The sequence below is a fragment of the Pinus tabuliformis genome, chromosome 1_2 (assembly GCF_031772625.1).
Source record: "Pinus tabuliformis cultivar Carrire ecotype Pingquan chromosome 1_2, CPIR1, whole genome shotgun sequence".
Classification (NCBI taxonomy): domain Eukaryota; kingdom Viridiplantae; phylum Streptophyta; class Pinopsida; order Pinales; family Pinaceae; genus Pinus; species Pinus tabuliformis.
Genome location: NC_142298.1, coordinates 12,622,245 through 12,645,003, shown reverse-complemented (window position 1 = coordinate 12,645,003; position 22,759 = coordinate 12,622,245). Strand labels below are relative to the sequence as shown.

At 38.5% G+C, this 22,759-nt stretch overlaps 1 protein-coding gene across 1 annotated transcript in view; it reads right to left on the bottom strand.

Moving 5' to 3' along the window:
* Positions 1-22,759, bottom strand: part of LOC149204071 (protein PAM71-homolog, chloroplastic) — a 346,946-nt gene that overhangs the window by 251,515 nt on the left and 72,672 nt on the right. The window contains exon 3 of the mRNA XM_089394627.1: positions 5,480-5,663. Coding sequence (XP_089250753.1) covers positions 5,480-5,663 — 184 coding nt within the window. The remainder of the gene's footprint in view (positions 1-5,479; positions 5,664-22,759) is intronic.

The window sequence follows — 22,759 nt, the reverse complement described above, 5'->3', positions numbered from 1 at the left end:
ACAAGCCCCTCGAGCATGGTATGCCCGGATTGATAGTTACTTGATGAGGCTTGGTTTTACCAAGAGTGATGTTGATGCCAAACTATATTTCAAACTTGTGAATAGAAAACGCTTGATATTACTGTTATATGTATATGACTTGTTTCTGACTGGAGCTGAGAATTTGTGCTCAATGCAAGAAAGAATTAATTTCAGAGTTTGAAATGAAGGATCTTGGCCTTATGCACTATTATCAGATTGGAAATTTGGCAAAAACCTGATGGAATATTTGTTGGGCAAGGAAAGTATACTGTGAAGATCCTTCAAAGATTTGGTATGATGGACTGCAAGTCCATGGATACTCCCATGATAACAAATTTGAAGAAAATTTGAGATGATGAATCTGATTTGATTGACCCCTCAATATATCGAAAGTTGATTGGCTCTTTAAACTTTTTGACTAATACCAGGCCTGATATTTGTTATGTTGTTAACACTTTGAGCCAATTTCTGGTTGAGCCTCGTCATGTACATTGGATTGTTGCTAAGCACATTCTGAGATATCTTTGTGGCACTATTGAATATGGTCTGATATTTGCTTCAAATGGAGAATGGGTTCTACATGGTTTCACTGATGTTGATTGGGCGGGTTGCTCTGAAGACTTTAAAAGCACATCTGGGTTTTGTTTCAGTTTGGGGTCTGCTATGGTTTCATGGTCAAGTAAAAAGCAAACATTTGTTGCTCTTAGTACAGTCGAGGCTGAATATATAGCTGTCAGTTCAGCATATCAAGAAGCAGTTTGGTTCCGGAAGATGTTCTCCGGTTTATTTGGGCATGAGTTAGAGCCTACCATTATATATTGTGACAATCAATGTTGTGCTAAGCTCTCAAAGAACCTTGTTTTTCATGATAGATCAAAACATATTGAGATCAAGTATCATTACATCTAGAATGTTGTCCAGAGAGGAGTTGTAAAGCTTGAGTATGTTCCTTCTAATGAACAAGTTGTTGATGTATTGACCAAGCCACTATCTCGGATAAAATTTGCATATTTTAGAGAGAAGCTTGGTGTGGTTGATAACCCCTCTCTTAAGGAGAGGGAGCTTTGATTATATGATACTATGAGAATGACAATCTTCCTTATCAAGAAGGTTGTCATGTGTACTTCCAAGGAGCATATTGGTTTGATACTCTCTCCCTAGTGGAGATGATGGTTTGATGTTCTCTCTCCTTAAATGGAGATGATGGTTTGAAGTTCTCTCTCCTTAGCGGAGATTATGGTTTGATGTTCTCTCTCCTTAGTGGAGATGATGGTATGATGTTCTCTTTGAGTCAATTTCATGTTTAAACATGCATCAGTGCTAGTTTATATGTTTCTATTTTTCCAGGCAGAAAGATTTCCACATTTCTAAATGAAGAAGGAATAAATTTAACTAAATCTAAAAAAAAAAAAATTCCTAAAGGTAACAAATTTAAATGATGGGGAGATTTTTACTAGGGGATGAGGTCATCTTCTACAGGGGTGGCATATTGTTCATCATTGAGCCTACACCTAGGGAGCTAGTCACGGGGGAGACATGTGCCACTCTTTCCACACAGCATGTCAAGATCCTGCAGGAGTAGAGGATACCGTGTATGACTGAGGCAGTTTTCCAGTGGGTGTCCGAGCTCCAAACATTGTATTGGCACATTAACGAGAGGGCAGATGGCAAACTTAGCAATGATCGTTGGCAGGAAAAGGATGGATCCACATACACTGAGTCGATTGTGAGTATCAGATACCCATCTATTGGTTGCATTCAGGAGGTAGCTATTTGGCACATGTGGTTTCCAGCGGTCATCATTACTACGCAATGGCAGGCACAGGGTAGTTTAGCATACATCAAATTAGTTCATGATATATGGAGCCTATATATTGATTGACATGCAGAGACTAGAGACGAGGCACGAATGGATTCCAACAATCGTCAGAGCTATGCAGCAGCAGGTATGGCTTTGGGATCCAGGGATTCAGTTGGTTGATAGAAACCTCTATCTCGTGATGAGCAAAGTCATGGCAGAGAGTGATCTAGTTCACTCTCGGGTTGATACATGGGGGTTTGTGGAGGCCTTCATCGTATGGCAAGGTAGGATTTCCCTGTTGCTGCACATGTTCAGGGTTAGCTTTGGATAGGTAGGCTCTGGCATCATAGAGATGCCTAGGCAGGATGTATTTGGCCTTTATTAATATTTCACCATCGGGTTCCAGGAGAGGAGGATATGGTATGCCCATGATGAGCAGTCAAATGTAATCAAAGTGGCACAACAATGGCATGGTGGCATCTTTTTGAGATTAGCATGGGACCCTAGTATCAAGGGATTCATTTATGACAGGATGGTACACAGATTCGGGGTGACTCAGTGGCACATTTGGGACCCCGGTATTGTTTGCAGTGACAGTTTGGGTTAGCAAAGAGAGGGAGCGCTTGTTCGAGCATTGCTTGAGGACAAGCAATTTTTGGCAGGGAGGACTGTAATATCCCCAATTTTGTGAGCATGGGAGTCACTAAAGAATTTTTCCAGATTTTAGTAATATTAATTAAAAGGGGGCAAATATTATTGGAGAAAGGTGTCTAGTATTATTTTATTGGAGAATAGCGGCAAATTATTATTTTATTAAATCGCAGCAAAAGTAACTTAGTGGAAAATGGCCCCCACTGATAAAATAATATTAAAAAAGGAATCTATAGGCATGAGGAGAAATTATAAAAGGAGGATGGGCTCATTTTGTGGATTATCTTTTGGCTATTACACTTCATATTTCATTTTCTCTTGGAGTTGTTTAGCAGAAGGGCCAGAGTGTTGTTTAGCACCTGGAATTACAAGCAAAATTCCACCTTCATTTCGGAGAACTTCGAGTGTCTCCCTAGTGAGGCAATTTGGGGAGCTCAATTCAGAGCCTCCATTTGGCATCATTGCAGGAGTTTATTCTGTTTTTCTTGGGCACAAAGGTATTTTGTGCAGCGCATTGTGGGAGCAAGCGTGGTTCAACAACTCAAGCATGCAAGGGTTCAATTATCAAATCAGAAAAAGTCCCAAAATGAGGTCTCCTCTCCGTATTTATGGAAAGGAGATGATGGTATCTTTCCTTATGAAGATGGACAATAGAAGAGAGAATAAAAGGTACCTCCCTAGCTAAGAGGGAGCATTGAAAATATAGCTTTGATCGGTACTTTTATTAACAAAAACTTCAAGGTCAAAATTATGATTGTGAAGGCTCCAAGAAGATCAAGTCAGCTCCAAGAAGATCAGGTCGGCTCCATCTCAAAAGGTGGCTTTTTGAAGGGTCATGACCCTCCCACATGAACACTATAAATAACCCATCAAAGGAGATCATTTCATCATCCAATCACACAACAATAACTCGTCTACTAGCCACAAAAGATTCCACACGTGAGAAAGAGAAGCCAAAGAAGATTCTGATTTAAAGTTTGACTACATTAACCAAGCGTTCACTGGACTATTTCTGGGTTTGACCGAACTATGGAAGAAGACTGAAAATTGCAGTGACTTCGGACCTCTGTTGATTTCCATCTGTGATCCTTGAACCTATGGAATTTCGACCTATTGACCTGCGTTGACCTCAAAAGACTGAACTGTGACAAATCTGCAAGTTTGACCAGTGTTGACCAAACCTTGACTAGTATTTTGACAATGGAAAATCAGTGATATTTCTCTTTGTTTTGGGATACTTTGACTTTATATTGAAAGGTCATTATTTGACCTTTGACTGATTATTGTTGGACAAGAATTGGAAGTGATTATTCTCTCATAAGGAAAAGATTTAATTGGGTTTTCCCCTTTGTGGGTTTTGCCCTAGTCATTGACCTAATATCTACTGTCTATTGTCTCTTTGTCTTCTTATGATCTCTACTGCTCATTGTTTATGGTAGAAGTTTTTCATGTGTAACTGCTTGATGATTTAAATGCTCTATAAGTTACATTGAATGATCTAAAGTGGATTGAGAAATCATTTGAAATAGTTACCAATTTTGAAAAAATTATTTTAGTTCTACTTTCACTAGAAAATCTACAAATTGTGCCCTAATTGTTGAAAATTAAATTTTGAAAGGCTTTCTAGTTGAGTACTGCATATTTTATTCATTGTATGACATGTAATGAATGTTCCTAGAGGAGGAATCCTTAAAACTCTCTATCAAACTCCATTATCTTTTGAAGTGGGTAAATGCTAGAAGTTGATACCTAGGAAATCAATTTTTAGCCTCCTTAGCAACGAATTTGGCTTATCTATCACATCCTTGACTCCATATGCCTAAATGACAAGGCACTAGTCCAAGTCATTGGTGAACAATCGTAAGTTTTATCCGTTATTTTCTCTCCTTAAAATCCGTCCTTTTAAGGCTAGGGCAAAAACTAAGGCTTGCAGAGAAATTTTAGGGAGGATTTTTGGTGATTTGAGAGCCTAAACATTAAGCTTAGGGTCTAGGCTACCTAACCTCCAAGTTTGGTGGGCATCCACTCAAATTTCATCCATAAAATCTCTTGCCCTAGGTGTTGCTCCAAGAGGGAAACCCTAATCTCTTTTTTCCTCAACTTGAGGACTTTCTTGAAGGTTGTATGAGCTTAGTACTTGTTGAAGTATATCTCAAGAATCCTTTTCTCTCAGGCCTTGACTTTGTGAATACCTATTGCCATCGAAAAATATCAAAACCCTAGGCCTTGAGCCTTCTTTTCTTGAGCTTTTCTTTGAGATCAATTTGCTTCTTTGAAGCCTTACACCATTATTGTGCCTCTCTCTTGAATGACCTCTAGTTTGATCACTTTGTGCATTATACATAGCATATCTATTCTAAGTGATCTCCTTCCTACTGGGACTCCTCCAATCGGTGAAAGTCCATAAAGAGTAGGGGGTTTTGCCTGAGGTAACATTGGGCCTCTACCCCATTGTTAGCACTTACTCTAGCTTCTTGTCTTGTAGGGTTTCCTTCTCCAAGGCCTGATATATTTTGGGGTACTAGTACCTTTTCTTGAAATTTCATGTATTTCAATTATAGTATTGAACACTTTTTTCCACCCTCAAGATTTTGTCGTCTTATAATACTTCATACAAATCCCGTTAACAACTATATAGTTCCTATTACTAATGTATTATACCAACGAACCATTGTTGGCTAATTCACTTCTTTATCATAAAGCCATTTATCATGATCCATTTCTCACAATATAGCTCCCCATCCAGATTTATTAAGATGTTTACCCTTCTAAGTAGTTTTTTCATTGTGAACCAAATATTTCCAAAGATAGTGAGTTTGAAATGACAAGAGACGCAAACCGAAAAAGTAATGCAAAAAAAAAAATCTGTTGAATTTGCACTCCCACATTTATAAATTAGATCCATTGTAACAGTTCAAATTACAAAAGAAGAATAAGGAGTGAAAAAGAATTACAATTTACAAACACTTTAGATGATTGAACAAAGTTTAGAAGAAATGCACTTACTTTATCACCAATCTCAGAGACAAATATCAAAGCAAACGCAGCCGTAAAGCCTGATTTTGAAATGGAAGCCATGAGAGATGATGGACCTCCACTAACTAGAGTAAGTACAGTTGCTGCTACAGTGCCTATAATCAGCACACCCGCTATCGAACGAGTGAACTGCAAGCTCCCTTTCTGTTTGACACTGTCATTGACTTTAAGAAATAACTTATTATTGAAAACAAGACAGTTGAATGGGAAGAAAAATTGAAAAGCAATGAAAAGCATTGTTCAAGGTTCAGAGCCAAGTAAACTACATAAAATCATACTAAGAAAAATGAAACTGCAAGCTCGTTCACTTTAAAAATGATATATTATCTAGTTAAAAAAACAAGGAAATGTAACCAAAGTTACTTCTCTTCTGGGGTTTGACGTTTGAACCTGATGGAAAAAAAATTCAACCTACAAGGCTGGATTTAATGCAAAATTAGTCACATGGATCTCATCTGTGGCTTTGCGATCATTGATAGAAAGCTAAAAACAATTAAAAGAAATAGGTCTAGTAGTCTCAATTTCCATCTAGCTAATATAATTTATCTTTTTGCAAGAAAATGAAGATATAACTAGTTATAGGAATTAAAGTTCACCTAATTTGAGGGTAATGTACTGCTATTAGGTGTTAATACGAATTCATATAACTGATTGCTAAAATGGATGTATGCATCCACAGAATTTAAACCCAAAGGTAAAAATATTGATGCATGCAAAACACCTGATTTGTTTATAAACAAAAATGATGCTACAAAAGAATGAAATATGATATTGTGCCACTTGAACTCGTGATATCAGTCTTGGACATTTAGAACACTGAATATGAATGGTCAAAACATTGTGAATAGCAAATCTCAACCATTGACTAAAATATGATTCCCGCTTGCCATCAAACTTAACATCAATCCAATGACTCTAAGACAAATAATAGCCTGGAAGCTAGTTGCTATGTGAGCAAACTTATATTAATGTTGAGACTCAGGTTCAAAACCCCCTGAGTGGGTATAGATGACGCAAGTGCAAGTCCTAGGTGATTTTTACAACATAATAAAGCCCCTTATAGAGTGGTTGGCTAACCAAAGGACAGCTATAAATTTTGATAAGCGCCATTTCAAAAAAAACACTTAATTTCTCAAACCTTGCACCTATTGCTTGGTATCATAAACAGTGGATAAGATCCTAGCCGACTTCTACATTAAGATTGTTCACATCAGCAAAAGGAACCACGGGAGTGTATCTAAATAAGAAAAGTTACTGAATACCATCCTAGGGTTTCTGGAGGCGAAATGGTTTCCTGCAGATAGGAATGGCAAATTCACCAATCCAGACTGGAATCTCCAAGGTTCATCAGTGTTTGTTGTTGGAATCATTTCCGGAAAAATAATCTGGTTGGCAAACTAGAAACTGTTTTGTTATAAGGTATGCCACCCCAGGGTGATGAACTGGCTTCCAATACAGACCAGGATTGCAGATTCACTGATCCACACTGGAATCTCCAAGACCTCACAGTGTTTTGTACCAGATCATTTCTGGCAGTGCAGGAACCATTTCCTATCGAAGGAACTGGTTTTTGCTGCAGAAAATGGTTCATGCACAGCATGAAATTTTTTAAAAAGCACATTCATCATTTTTCTTTTCTTTCTCTCTCACCCTCCTATATTAAACTCATCGCCTTGCATCCATCAAGTCTAAGAGGTTCTGGCCATGGAACTCATGGTGGGCGAAGTGGTGGAGGAAGAGTAGTGTCGTGGAAATTTCATTGTAGCATTTAGAAGAATCTGCATATAGTGTCACATGCAAATTCCTCTCTCCATTTGAGTTGGTGGTTGCCAACCTCAAGGGTGTCCGTAGACTTGCATGCACTGCTTTCCCTCTAGATGTGCAAAATAAACATAAAAACAGTACACAAAAATTCGTTTACCAAAGGGAGTTATAAGATGTATTTAGTAAACAGTGGTGAAATTTCCTTCAACTGCAGTTTCAACTTTTAAATGGTGAAAGAAAATTGAGAAGAAAAGTGCTTAAAACGGAAGATTTGTTACCAAGATAAAGGCCTAAAAACTTCTAAAACATTGCAAGAGAAAACATCAAAACACCAACAAGCTCTCAAAGCCGGATAAAGGCACGACAATGCTTTATTCTGCATATACCAAGATGTTCATTGCACCAAAGAGACACATACAAACCAATGAAGCGAACAAAGTTTGCTCTTCAAGTTAAATACTCAAGAAGACTTGGAATATAAAGATCTCCATTGAGATACAAAAATATATATTAAAATGTATGAATAAGAATGATGTTACAATTGAGAGTGAGGAGCTTGCTTATATACCAAACAGGTGTCCCTTTATGAAAACGTCACGTCTCCTTAGACATGCCTCTTTGTTTAACTAATTATTACTTATTTACATATTATTATGTTTACTATTTATTATCTATATTTATTACTTTTACATAAATTTTATACATAACATTGCCTTCCTCTTCAAAAAACTTTGTCCTCATATCTTGTTGATGAAAGGGCTTGATATATTTTTCTGCTACGAATGTCTTCTTCTAGATCTCTTTTTCCGTTGCGAATGTCTTCTCGTCTCGGGACAGTCATCTTTGTCGATACCAGTGGATATGATCCTCTAAGTGACAAACAAAATTGTTGGACTAAGAAGGGATCAGACCATCCTAAATTAATCTTTTGTCGAATCTTGCAGTGACTGGAAACTTGTAATGAATTGTTATCACTTGAGTGGATTGCACTGACATTAGTATTCTTCGGAACATCAATTTGTTGTTTATGTGCTAAATACGTAGCTTGATTGTTAAAATTGGCAACTAGGGCCAAACTCCATCTGGATCTTCTTATTCATGGCTGCTTATATTTTTCTTGGATTCCTCCCGTCGAGAGGTGTAGGATTGATCTAGATTCTAAAGGTCATCCGATTCCGACAAGTATTCATGGAGATATGAATTTATTTGTGTTATGTGACAATTCGTCAAGGTCGGCCAGCAACCAAATTACCCCCACTTGTCCTCCACGTTTTAGTATAAATAGAGGTGCCTTGTAAGTCATTTTAGACACACCTCTTGTGATCTCTTCCTCTCCACTTGTCTTTGGGTTTTGGTGGGAGGAGAGATCTTAAGATGTTACGTTGCCTTAGAGGATGCCCTAGATCCTAACGCTGTCATGAAGAGAGAGCCCTCAACGTTGTCATGAAGAGAGAACCCTCAATGTAGTCATGACCTTAACACTGTTATGAAGGAGGCCTCCTCAACGCAGCAGGAGAAGCCTAAACGTTGGTCTATAAGAGAACTATTCATTGTTCTAGAAAGGTTTCCATACACAGTCCTAATGAGAGGATATACCCTAGCCCATAAATAATAATGAGAGCTCTTTGCTGTCAAGGAAGGAGCTATATAAACGTTTTCCTAATAGAGGATGATCATCACATTGATAAATTACATAAAGTCTCGGTGATGATCACAGTGATATAGAGGGTAGTGCTCTCCTCGGTGGTGCATATCTCAATGAAAGGAAGCACAATGATTATCTTTTGATGGAAGAAAGGGATCTCTGAATCCTACACTAGCCCTAACAGTCTTGGCATAACTGTGACAGAATCTTGAATATATCATAGTGAGATTCGGACATGTATGTATGCATCTCGGTGATCTCATAATAAGACACAGTCACAATCCCACTGTCTCGGCATAAGGAGAAGAAGCAATATTACTAGAGTCTCGGCATACTGACAATGAAGGAGATCCAAAATGATATCTCTATAGTAGTTTCAGTATCATAACAGTGATGAGGGTTTCCAGATGTGTCAAGTGGTGCAAGACGAGGAAGCAATAATGACAATAATTGTTATGATAATAAAGGAAACTATGATGTCAACAGTAATAAAGTGCAGCATGGTACAGCACAGTCTCTCAGTGATGATCACAGTGATATAGAGGGTAGTGCTCTCCTCCTCATAATGAAGTGCAGCGTAAGTATTACAGCATCATGGATGTATAGCAGCAGCAAGAATGTATTGCAGTATGCATTGAGTGTATGATGGGTGCAGCATAGTGCAATGAAGGGTACAGCCTAGTGCAACATAGTGATGATTAGTGCAACACAGTGAAGTGCAGCATAGTGCAGCATAAGCATGATGGGTGCAGCATAGGGCAGCATAAGCATGATGGGTGCAGGATAATGATAAGTGCAGCATGGTGTAATGAAGTGCAACATAAGTATGTTGGGTGTAGCATAATGATAAGTGCAGCATGATGGATGCAACATAGTAATGATTGGGTGCAGCTCTATGATGGGAGCAGCACAGTGATGAGAGCAACTCAGTGATTGGGTGCAGCACAATGACGGGTGCAGCATGATGCTGAGGTGCAGCATGATGATGAGGTGCAGCACAGAGGGTGCAGCATGGTGATGGAATCACCTTGGAGGATAAGTTGAAGCAGTTTGCCTTCACTTGAGTTCAAATCAGCGACCTCATGTGTCATCTTCTTAGAGAAGACCTTTGCTCTTATTATGACAAGTCAAAACATTGACTTCTGATGTATATGTACTATCTCTCTCTCTCTTTGTTGAACTATTGAAGAACATAAGAAGAATTGATCAAGGGTTCCCCACATTGGGGTTTGTCCCTAGCTGGCGCCACATCTTGTGTCCTCTTGTGTTGGCTTGTTTTCTGCAATTTATGTTTATGTTCTATCTACATTTTACTATCATGCTAAATGTGACTGCTAATATGGAAAATGGAAGTAAATTTACTCTCAACATAGAAGATACCTAAAATTAACATTGATTGAGTTGTCTACTCTCGTGATTCGGATGTCGATAAGGGATTCTAGTGATTTGATTTTCCCTTATCTTGTTTGTGTCATTTTCTTGATTTATTTGAAGTGCCTGATTTCCTTTAGTTATGACTTTAGTTATGAAAGTTGAATGGTTGATTTTTGGATCTTCACTTGAATATTTTGTTGTTGGAACTGCAACTTCTGAGTACATCTTTACTTCAACTACTTTGTCCTCTTCTTGAGTTGTGATATTGACTAGATCAGTGTTTGTTCCACTTTCTTCCACTTGGACTGAAGACTTCAACACTTCTTTCGTGATAATTTTTTCTAATTTGTTTTTCAATGATTTCTTATCATCCTTAAGTTTCTTAATTTGAGTGAGTAGACTTTGATTATGGTTTCTGAGACGTAAGAGTTCCTCATTTTTTGAATCAACTTTATTTTGGTATTCAAGCTTCTCATCTTTTAAACACTTGATTTGTTCTAATAACCTTTGGTTAAGGTTATTTAAGCATAAACTTTCCTCTTGTTTTCCTAATAGACTTTCGTTGAGTTTTTTTTTCAAAAAATCCCTTTTCTTGTTCTAATCGATGTTTCTTAGCTTTACATTTCATCACTTGTGTAAGTAGTTTCTGATTATGCCCCTTCAAACATGAATTTTCCTTATTTTTGTTGGATATGGCTTCTTCAAGCTCTTTCTGCTTCTTTGATATTGTTTATGGATTCTCTTGAGACATTAGTTTCACAATATACTTAAGATCTTTTGATGAAGGCATTATCACTTCTGATTCGTTGGCATGTCTTGGAACGTGACCATCTTCTTCTTGTAAGGGAACATCAAGAATGTGTTTTCTATGTTTAGAATGAACGTACCTAATTCCTTGAACCAATGTTGACCGAAAATTATGTCAACCTCTTTGTTAAGCATAGTTACGACACAAAATTTAGATATGTATTCATAATGGTCAATTGTCACTTGTAAATCATTAATTTCATATTCTTTTCCACCAAAAATACCTTCTCGTTTGCCTATATTTGGCTCTAGAATTAATAGTTGATTTGCCAAATTAATATTAATGTAATTATCCTCGATATTTGGATTAACAATGATACTAATCTCTTTCCTTTGGATACACCCTTTTAATGTAATTAATCTAAAATCTACAATTGGAATACTTTTATAGGAAAATTTTCATTCCCTTGTTTCTGAATTAGACTCCATCTTTTCTTCTTCAGATGAGCCTAGGGTTTTTAAAAGTAACCCCTTAATAACTTTTATTTTACTCAATTATATATTTTTTCCCTCTTTAAAAAAAAAATTAATATAGCTCCATTATTTAAACAAACTACACCTTATTTTTATTATAATGTTTTTAAAAAGTACTCTTCCTTTGTTATAACTTGTTATCCTTATGTCTCTTTATAGTTCTAGATTTAACTATTTATAAACTTTAATATATGGATCTTTCAAGTAACCTTTTATAATAATACCCGCTTTGTATTTATATATATTTTCAATAATTTTATGATTTGAATTTTTCTTTAAAATACCCTTTTATAATATAATACTTCTCTTTATATATCTTTTACTTATAATTTCTTATTCTTTTTGAAAAGTTACAACCGTAGTGAAACGTGGCTATTCACCTTTTTGGTGTATAATATAAAATATATGTCCACTTATGTGCTTTTGACTCTATTAATTTTCTCCACGTAAAAACTTACCATTCACATAAAGAGATTTTGTATTCCTTTTGTTTTTATTTTACCTTGAAAATACCATGGGCAATTACCATGGGTTGTTGAAACCACGAGCTTGTAAACCATTTAATGAAGAATCAAGATAATATTATCTACTCTTCCTTCTCTTACATATAGTTTTAAAGATATTTGGAAAGATTCCCTTTTAACTTTATCATGCACTTTTTATCAATAATGTAGAACCTTTTTACATATATGAATGTTCTCCTTCAAAATTTACACCAGACTATATATATCTTTTTTTTAAATAGTATCTTTTTATATGATTTTTTTTCCTTATTTTTTTTCATTTTTTAACTTTTATTTTTTTATATGTACTTTTTTTTCTTTGACTATCTTCGTTTTTACTTCTTCTTTTTTTATTAATGGCCAAAGGCCTCTGACGAATCAGCGATGGAGAAACTCCCAAATGTGTAGCGAAACGCTTCAATCTCGACGGGAACATTGTTGACGAAACCTGGATGGCCAAGGCCCTGGATCGGAGAGCGTGGATCTGTGCAATGGTGGAGCGGCCAGAGGATCGAACTACTCTAATACCAAATGAAGCGAACAAAGTTCGTTCTTCAAGTTAAATACTCAAGAAGACTTGGAATATAAAGATCTCCATTGAGATACAAGAATATATATTAAAATGTCTGAATAAGAATGATGTTACAATTGAGAGTGAGGAGCTTGCTTATATAGCAAGGAGGTGTCCCTTTATGAAAAGGTCATGTCTCCTTAGACGTGCCTCTTTGTTTAACTAATTATTACATATTTACATATTATTATGTTTATTATTTATTATCTATATTTATTAATTTTACATAAATTATATTCATAACAACCAATACAATGATGTTTTCCTGCACAAGGAAGTAAAAGCTAGAAGAAAGAGAGAGAATGAGAGAGCATGTTGCCGTTGAAGAAGATTCCACTCTAAACCAAAGCGACCTCCTCCTTTTAATGACTCTTTCCTCCTATGCACATTAGAGAGAAGGGGAGGTCAAACTAACCATGCAAACCATCCTCATGTGGATTAATTTGTTTAGTTGAGTGAACTTGCCATCCAACTCCCATCAAGTGAATGTGAACTCTCTTGATCTGGAGAAAAAAGTACAGTGAAGTAGCTAAGCGCTTGAGTTTGACTGGAGAAACTCTAAGTTATCATGAGATGAAGTATCCTTGAGTGTAGTTTGAGTGGAGTCAAACTAGAGGAGAAGTGTTAATGTGCACTAGTCAAATTAGGAGTATCTCTTGGCTAAGTTGAAATGAACTAGAGAAGCAACCATGCGCTTGGGTGATGAGGTGGTTTGCTTGAGTGTGACTAACAATGCAAGTGAAGAAAACATAGTTAACTAGACTAAAAAGTGGAGTGGGTAATCTATGGGCCTAGCTGACTAGAGGAAAGGTGGAGTCAAGTGAGGATAGAGTGGAGAGAGAGAAACCAATGTGCATTACCTACTAAGGATAGAAGGGAGTGAAGTAGTAATGCACTAGAGTTAAAATGGTTATGAACTCAGGTGAGGTCAAGATAGCCATATAGATAGGTAAGAAGAGATTCCTTTAGTTCAATTGGGACCTAACTATTAAGAGAAAGAAATGTGTTATGTTTAGTGGAGATAATCTGAGTTAAACTGAAGTGAAGAGAAAGAGTGCATGCGCTTAGTTAACTCAAAGAAAGTGCCTTGTTAACTCCATGCATGCATGCAACCCAATGAAATCCCATAGGGTGCCAAATCACTCCTTCATGTATGCATGCATCCCCAGTGGACTCCAATTGACTCGTGCACTTGCCACATCACTACTAACTCATTTGTGCATCTAGATTCTTCCACTTGTCTATCCATGGATTTGCCACATGTCTCAACCAAAAGATGCCACATGTCATCTCAAAATACTGCTACATGTCACTCTACTATAAATAGAGATGCCAAAAATAGTAGTCCCGCACCCAAAAAAAAGGAAAAAATGGAAAATGTTTGGAACAGCTAAGGGAACCCTAGCAAATACAACATGCCTAAACATAGGCACTACTAGAAATAGAAAGCACTCGCATGTACATGAAACCATAATCATCAAACTCAGTTGTCAGTGAGGAGTCCAAATATGTAATGTCCCCATCCGCTTAGGAGTCATAAGGAAGGGGATTCGCTAGCCTAATAAGGTTCCCATACGCTAGGGCGAGAAAAATTAATCAAGGGAACATGATTCACCTAGGAGAAAACATTAAATAAACTAGAGTGGTGAAAAGGTGACATGGGTCTTAGGCTAATGAAAAGTCACTTTAAAAATATAAAGTGAGAAAACCCACTAAAATGACTTTATTAAAATAAAAGGGTAAAATGGTGGCAAAAGTGATGAATGAATTATAAAATAAGGAAAATGAGAGTCTCTCTTCATTCTTGCAATTGCTCACTTAAGAAAAAGAAATTTGGAGAACTCTTGAAAAAGAGTCTATGGTTTTGGGAAACCCTACTTGTTGACTACTAGTTTCGGTGTTGAAACCATACACCCTAGCTAGTTTGGGAGCAAGATCGCTCAGATTTTAACATTGTGCTTCAGCGGAAAACAAGATTTTACGAAAATAAGTGAGATAACAATGTTATCAGCGAATTTTATCCTCTAATATTGGGCTTTTTATATATCTATTTGCGGGTTGAGTTTATTGGAGATGAAGAGCCAAATCTGAGACACATTCTTGAGGGTCGAAGTATCGATTCTCTTGTTGGTCGAAGTTTCCATATCTGAGCTTCATGTGAGGCCGAGTTTGTCTCTCCTATTTCTAGATGAGTTGGCCATAAAACTGAGGTCGAGGGTGCTGAAGAAAGAGGGTCAAGTTCCTTCTCAAATGTTGGCTGAGTTCACTGCTTTGTGAGGAGCTGCCAAGAGACTGAGTTGTCACAGTTAGAGGGTCGAGATTAACCACCTCAAAAGGACGAGTTTATTGTTGTGTATGGAGCATCCAAGAAGCTGAGATTGTCATTGTCAAAGAAAGCCAAATCCCTCTTTATCTTGCTGGTCATGACTGGGAAGAGTTGCTAAGGACTAAGCATCCACGTTTTGGCTGACTGAGTCTGAGTTTAGAGGGTTGATATCAATCATTAAAGGGGTTGATTATATCCTTGTAGATAAAGACTGTTGTGGGAGGAAAATCTCTAATGGGTGGGTCGGGTTAGCTCTAGAGAGGTCAAGTGGAGGTTGTTGGTGCATTTCCTAGGCATACATATCAATTTGGTGACCAAACCGAGTTTCCATTGTTAATTGGGCACTCATATTATCGTTGTAGCAGTTTAAAGATAGAGACATAACAGGCCACATCCTTGAGGACTATATTGTTGTAGCTACACAAAGAGGACTGATATATATTTGGAGATTACTTCGTTGGAATAATACACCGGGTTCCTCTATTCCGTTAAGTATTGTCTTCTCTATTGTTAAATAATGAAAGGACTGTTTAATCTTGATATCTTTTGCTGGTGCAAATATACTACTGTAATGTGTGCATTTCTGAGTTCAATATAACCACCATATTGTTATTCAGAAGAAACCTTGGAACATTCATTAGCACTGTGTTTGTTTAGTTGAAATAAATTGTGAAAAGGGCACCCACAGGTACACACAATCTGTTGGACAAAATGACATAGTGAGAAATTCTAGTAAAACTCAAAAATTTGGGGAAAAACTTAAGGTACTTCCAAGAGGGTTTCTTATAGTGGTATCAAAGCATGGTCTTGGACAGTTGTGCGGTTTGAAGGGCAGACTTTGGCAGAGGTTTGATGAGTCACGAAGAACACCGTTACCAGTGTGTCACTTATAGAAGAAGTTATCAAGTTAGAGAATCCACTCCACTATGGGAAGGAGAAGAATAAATACTTGAAAGGGAAAAAGAGGAAGAAGTACCCTCTGCTCATGGGGGTAAGGATTATCATGATTTTAACAGTTTGCTTAGCATACTAAATTACTTGGCTAAGGGTCAAAAGGAGATGGTGGAGTTGATAAGAAATTTTTATAGTGGAGAAGCCAGTCATGCACGCACAACCGTGCACATCCATCCCCACATATGTAGCAGGTCATCCAGACTCACCATGCCACAATTTCTTAATGAGGCAGCAGCCGAACAAGTGGACCAGAATGACCAAGATATTCCTTTTGGGGATTATTTGGTGGAGTATAGGAGGTTGGGACGTGACTTCCAAGTTGCCATGAGCTGCACAGATTTCTGCAACCATCAGAAGAAAAACAAGCCTAAAGGAGTTCAAAAGGCAATGAGGCAAAACAATGAGCTTCAGAAGACACTAGGGAAGGTGTTTATTCTGTGTTTTGATGGGTCATCAAAATGCTCAGCTAGATCATGGGTTCAAAAGCTGGACACCTACTTCCAACTACATCAAATGACCAAGGTTGATGCCGATAAGTTGGTTACATTACATATGGATGGGCAAGCCCATGAGGGGTGGTATCATAGGTTAGTGACCTTAGGCCATGCCAGCATCACCTCATATTCTGAGTTTACTCAGAGACTTATAGAGCGCTTTGACAAGAAGCATCTGGAGATTCATTTCAGAGAACTGGCACAGCGCAAGCAAACTGGCAGTCAAGAGGCATATATCTCAGAGTTTCAAAGATTTGCAGTTATGGTCATAAGACATATCTAAGGCATGGCTAATGATGTTATTTATGGAGGGGCTATCTGATCCTCTACGTGGTTGGGTTAAGGGTTATCAAACCGCCACTCTACGAGATGCAGTTAATAGAGCCAGAGATATGCAAGATGTTTTTCCTAAGAGAAGATTTCCTCCCAAACCATCCTTCACTCAAAAGGGTAAAGAGGATAAACCCTTTCAAAGGGAGTACACTGGGAAATCAAAGCTAGGTGAGTAGACCCAAAAGGAATTGAGGAAGAAGAAGCTTTGTTTCGGTCGTCAGGAACCTTGGGCGTTGAGACACAAATGTGAAAGAAAGGACAAGTCGGGCAAAGCATGCCACATTGAGGTCTACTTAGACAGTGATAGTGATGAGGAGGATGAGTTAGGGCAAGGACAGGTACAAGAATAGGGAGATATGGCAGCAGGTGAGGAGTCATCACAGGCTAGGGCTAAAGGCCCAATTATTGCATCTATGTCAGGACATCCCAGGCACCATGTGTTCAGAGTCAGGGGGGTCATGTTGGGGTAGAAGGTGATAGTGTTAATTGATGGTGGGGCATCCCACAACTTCATATATGTAACAATGCTAAATAGGAGGGAGATTCTAATGGAGGAGTTTGATGGATTCACAGTGGTCATACTCAGTGGTCACCAAATGGAGTGCACTAGATGGGTCCCCAAACTAAAAATAACCATGGGGAACTACACATTAACAGATGACTTCTTCATGGTGGGCGTACCAAATACCAATGTGGTACTTGGTGTTCAGTGGATTTACTCCATGGATCGATAAACTACTGACCAGAGGAGGATGGAGATGGAGTTTACATATTAGGACGACAGAAAGGTAGTTTTGAGGGACATGCATCAATATCCACCCATGATAGTATCATGTCAGAGTATGGAGGCATTATTGCAAGATGGAGACATAGAATGGGTAGCAAAGTTCTACATTTCAGACAAAAGATCGTTGAAGCAACCTCAACAATATCCAGAGGACATTCAGGTATTACTCAACAAACATCAAAAATATTTTGCTCACGTTCCTCCATATAAACCTCCAGATAGGGGATTTGAGCATGTGAAAGAGTTGGAAGAGGGGGTGCAGGTTGTTATAACCAGTCCCTATTGTCATCCACAAGGTTACTTGGGATTAGAAGCGAGGAGCGACATTTTAAAAAGCTCCCAGTTTGGGAGCGAATCAAGAGCAAATTTTTATATAATATATATTTTTATATATTTTGATGCACGTATGTCAACAAAAGCATGTAGAATGATGAATTAGTTATATAAAGCATAAAAACATGGATTAAACCATATAACATGAACCATCTAGTAGTTACAATCTTCATCAACCACAAGTCCACAAGTTACAAGTTTTGATTTATATAGCATGTAAGGGTGCATATAACCAAAATAGCATTGAGTGCAATCCATCTCTGAACCGAAAATACATCAACAAACAAGCTCTAGATGGCCTCTAGCATCCAAAAAACCCATGCTACAACAAATACCTACATATCATCAAAATAATCGCCTATCTTCGAATCTTTGTCATTAATATCACCGTCTAAGCATTAACATAAGATAGAAAAACATAGCATGTCAGGTCAATATTTTGTTTGAGTGATGTACATCTTTAGTAGGGTCGTGATAGAGGAGTTTGACAACTAATGTCACTAACATCAATGTATATAGAGGCATTGGTGCTCTTGATTAAATACAAGTTCCATACCCTAGTACATGACAAAACCCAATGGAAACATTGCAATCCCCCCAATCCTAAAATCTTCAAAAAGTGATAAGTCTGTTGGATTTTGAGTGAGATCTAAAATTCTACTTTCTCCATATGAAATCCAATGCGGTCGGAACCACTCTCAAACATCCTGAGTCATTTCATGGTAATGTTAAAAATTTAAATAAAAGGATGAAAATGAAAGACAAAGTAGAATGTCACTTTTACTTTAAGAGTTTAACATTACCATGAATTGCATATCAATACTAGGGCCATAGACTTGATCATTAGGTTGCCTCACTCAAAATAATATTGTTTATTTGAAAAAAAATTGCCTTTGGAACGTGTTTGCAAAACAAAAAAAATTGTGAAAAAAGCTAGGGAGCGAAAAAAAATTAGGGAACACGCTACCAAGGTTGCTCCCGATGAGCTTTGGGAATGGGTTCGAAGGGAGTGGGGGGTGGGGGTGTCACTCCCCCGCAACCCTAGTCATCCCAAGGTTTACAAGGATGAAATTGAGAGGGCTATTAAAGAGCTACTAAAATTGGGCCACATTCATCCTAGTTCTATCCCTTTTGCTTCTTTGGAAGTGATGCCTAAGAAAAAGGATGGAAGCTTGAGGGTGCGCATTGATTACCGAGCACTCAATAAAAGAACAATCAAAAACTGGTACCCCATTCCAAGGATTGATGAGCTAATGAGCTCAGAATGACGGAGCTTGGAGGACCTCCCCAACTATCAAATCTCAACATTCCAGTCTTGCATGAACCATGTGTTCAACAAGCAATTACAGAAGTATTTGATGGTTTTCTTTGATGGCATTCTCATATACAGCAAAACTTGGGAGGATCACCTCAGGCATTTGGACGAAGTGTTGGGGATTTTGGAGGAACAAGAGTTCTATGCAAAAGAGTCCAAGTGCGACCTCAAGATATTGTATTTTCACGATACTGGAGTCTATGATAGAATCTTAAATCACTAATGTTACCAATCCAAGTATCACAACAAGACTACTTTGCACAACAGAACAATATAAAGCAGTAAATCTACTAGTGCACAAAATATATACAACTTTTTACAAATTTATACAACAACCCGACTTTGTTATATTAATGAAACTAATAATACAATAGTCTAGGGCTCTCATACCAGGGATAATGGCTCTCATACATCCACTAGTACAAGAATACAAGAAACAAGATACACTGACAATCTAGCTGATGTAGTGCACAACCAAGCTTACTTGCGAGCGGGAGCGAAAACAGGAGCAGGAGCGACATTTTCAAAAGCTCTCGGTTTGGGAGCGAATCCCGGAGCGTTTTTTATATATTTTTTTATATATTTTGATGCATATATGTTAACAAAAACATGTAGAATGATGAATTAGACATAAAAAACATAGATTGAATCATATAACAACAATCATCTAGAAGTTATAATCTTCATCAACCACGTCCACAAGTTCGTAATATACAACATATTGAGTCTCATGAATTATGATTCATCAATCTTAAAGTTTCAAGCTTTCAAAATTCAATATATAACATTTATCATCATTGATCACCAAAGTTGTACTTGTAAGCTAAGTGTAACCATTACAACAAATAATATCTAACATGAAATGAAATGTTATAAAATGAAATGAAATGAAAAAACTTTCACGAAGCATCATATTCATAATTCATTGCCAATGAGTTATAATTTCCAACTTCAAAGTTCAAACTTAAATTGTCATATATTGTTTACAAAAAATATCATAATAAATATGAAAGAGTCAACAGTTATAAAAACTACTATTAACTAGAAAAGACAAGTAAATCTATCATGAGACCCAACCCTCTCACTGTTGCATCTGCTAAGCCATCTATCTCTCTGGAAAGGCCTAGGTACCTATGGAATGGGTTCCCTCAAGGACTGGGCCGTCGTGGATCACCTAACAAAAACAACATGAACTCAAGTGAAAGCAACCATCCTTCAGATACTAAGATCATATGAGCATCTAAGTGGACCAAACTTGAATTTTAAGGGCATATTAATACTTCAAACAAGGATCACCTTTAGATATCTAACTAGACCAAGTCCCATAAAGGTGTTTTTGACCTTGATAGAGGTGGCCAATGGTCAACCCTATTAGGTGCTTTTTTCCCTTAAGGGGAAGTGACAGTTCCAAGGTCAAACCCCTCAATCAATAGGTGTTAGTGCAAATGTATGACAATGGAGGGGAAAAGGCTTCATGACCAAGTGCTATGGTCAAAGGGACCAGCTGATAGGGAGTCCACATCCTGAGTGTATGAATGTAAGGAGGGAGAAAATCGTGGAGGCATGAGTTTCCCTGCGTAACCTACTTTTCAACCCTTGTAGTGCGCCTTTTACTTTTTCTTGATAATGCTTTATATTGCGTTGCATAGTATAAGGGTTAGAAATTGCTCCTTATGATGTAGCATCTATATTACCCCTTAAGATGAGACAGTTCATCGTTCATTAGGGTTGGGACATGCAAGGGTTCCTTTTGATGTAAAGGAGCATCATGTGCTCAGGAATCGAGTGATGGCTAATGAGGAGGTAGAGCTCATGGTGGGCTTTTGCCCACGTGCTAACCTTTGTCCCAACCATCTTTTGCCTTTTGATTTTCTTCCTTTTCTTTTGTTATGGCCATGATATGCCTTTTCATTCTTTTAGCTGCATCAACATCCAGAGTAATTTTTTCTAGCCCTACTCAAGGAGTGTGGACATGTGGGTGCCGAATCCCAATGAACTAATGACAAATTAGACCCAAAGAATGGAGGTGGCATAAGGGGTTTGTAATGTGTCATGGAAAGTGTCAAGTATGGTGTAGGTGAAAATGAACACGCCATCTCAATTTGGGTTTCCCAAGTAGTGCCCCTCCTATAACCCAAAGGCCTCAAGGGAGGTCCCAATGGAGTTTGAACTATGGCTAAAGATTAAAGCCCCCTGATAAGTTGAGAGCATAGATTTACCGTTAATATCCCAATTGACCCAGTTGAAAATGAGAAGTACGAGGAGGCAATGGCCAGGGCAAAGTGCATCATCCTTGATGGGGTCAAGGATGATGTGGTGTCGCATATTGCCGAGAAGGACACAGCAAATGAGATATGGGATGCCCTGAAGAAATTGTACTAGCATACTTCCGTGCAGAGGAAGATGTTACTTGAAAATCAGTTGCGTCATACTAGATGCAGAAGGGACAGCAGATAGATGTCTTCCTCGGCCGATTGAAGGAGATCCATGACTAGCTAACTTCCATAGGGGCCACGCCGGATCAAGAATTGATGGTGAGAACCGCATTGAACGCAATCTCAGAGGATTGGGAGGTATTTGTCCAGAGTATACTGGACAGGACGAGCCTTCCGGATTAGGAGGCATTGTGGGCGGCTCTTCGTCAGGAAGAGATCAGACAGGTGACCAAGGTGGGGAATAGCGGCAAAGGGGTCAGAATCAAGAAGGAGGAAGAAGAGGATGCAGCTCTAGTATCTGCGGGAAAGCAGGAGAAGAGAAATAAGAAGGACCTCTCCAAGGTCAAGTTCTTCCACTATGGGGAACTGGGTCATTTTGCGAACCAGTGTCCTAGGAAGACGAGTAAGGGAGAAGCTTCTGAGACCAAGGCAGCGCCAGCGAGGGCGGAGAAAGAGGTCAAGGAGGATGACAATTGTGCCATGAGTTCCTACGTGCCACTTGAGAAGAAGTGGGGAGACATCGAGTTGTAGTCAAGAGGACTACAGGGATGAGGGGCAGGATCCTTAAGGTACCCAACCTCTTGGATTATACCTAGCTACAGGAGCCTCGAAGAGGAGTAGCAGGACTGGCGGATGTAGGTAGAGACGGATGCGGATGAAGTGGCAGAGAGTGCTACAGTGAAGGAGTCCTGGGATAGCGCGAGGCTAGCAAGCTGCAATAGTGCGAGAGGCATGGGAGTGTTTCACTAGTGCAGGATGGCACAGAGAGGTGTGCAACGGTGCGAGATGCAAGGAGTTGTTGCAGCAGCGCAGAGGTCAGTAGAGGGAGTACTTGTTAGCGGCAGAGGGAGCTTCAGCATCGGGAGTGTTTCTACCCTGACAAGGATTTCAGAAGTTGGGTGGATTAGTTACTTCTTAGTAACTGAGTTGCAGTGCAACAGTTAGCAACTTAGCAGTGGCAGTGCTATGGGCAACACAATGCAGCATGATGAGAGGGGATGTAGTGTTGGGAGGATGGACCAGCAGCAGCACGGATGCAGAGGGAGTTGCCGTACAGATGCAACAGTGGTAGGGCCATGGCCAGCAGTACAGGATGCAGTGGTGCAGAGGATGTTGTGCAGGGAGGCCTAGCATC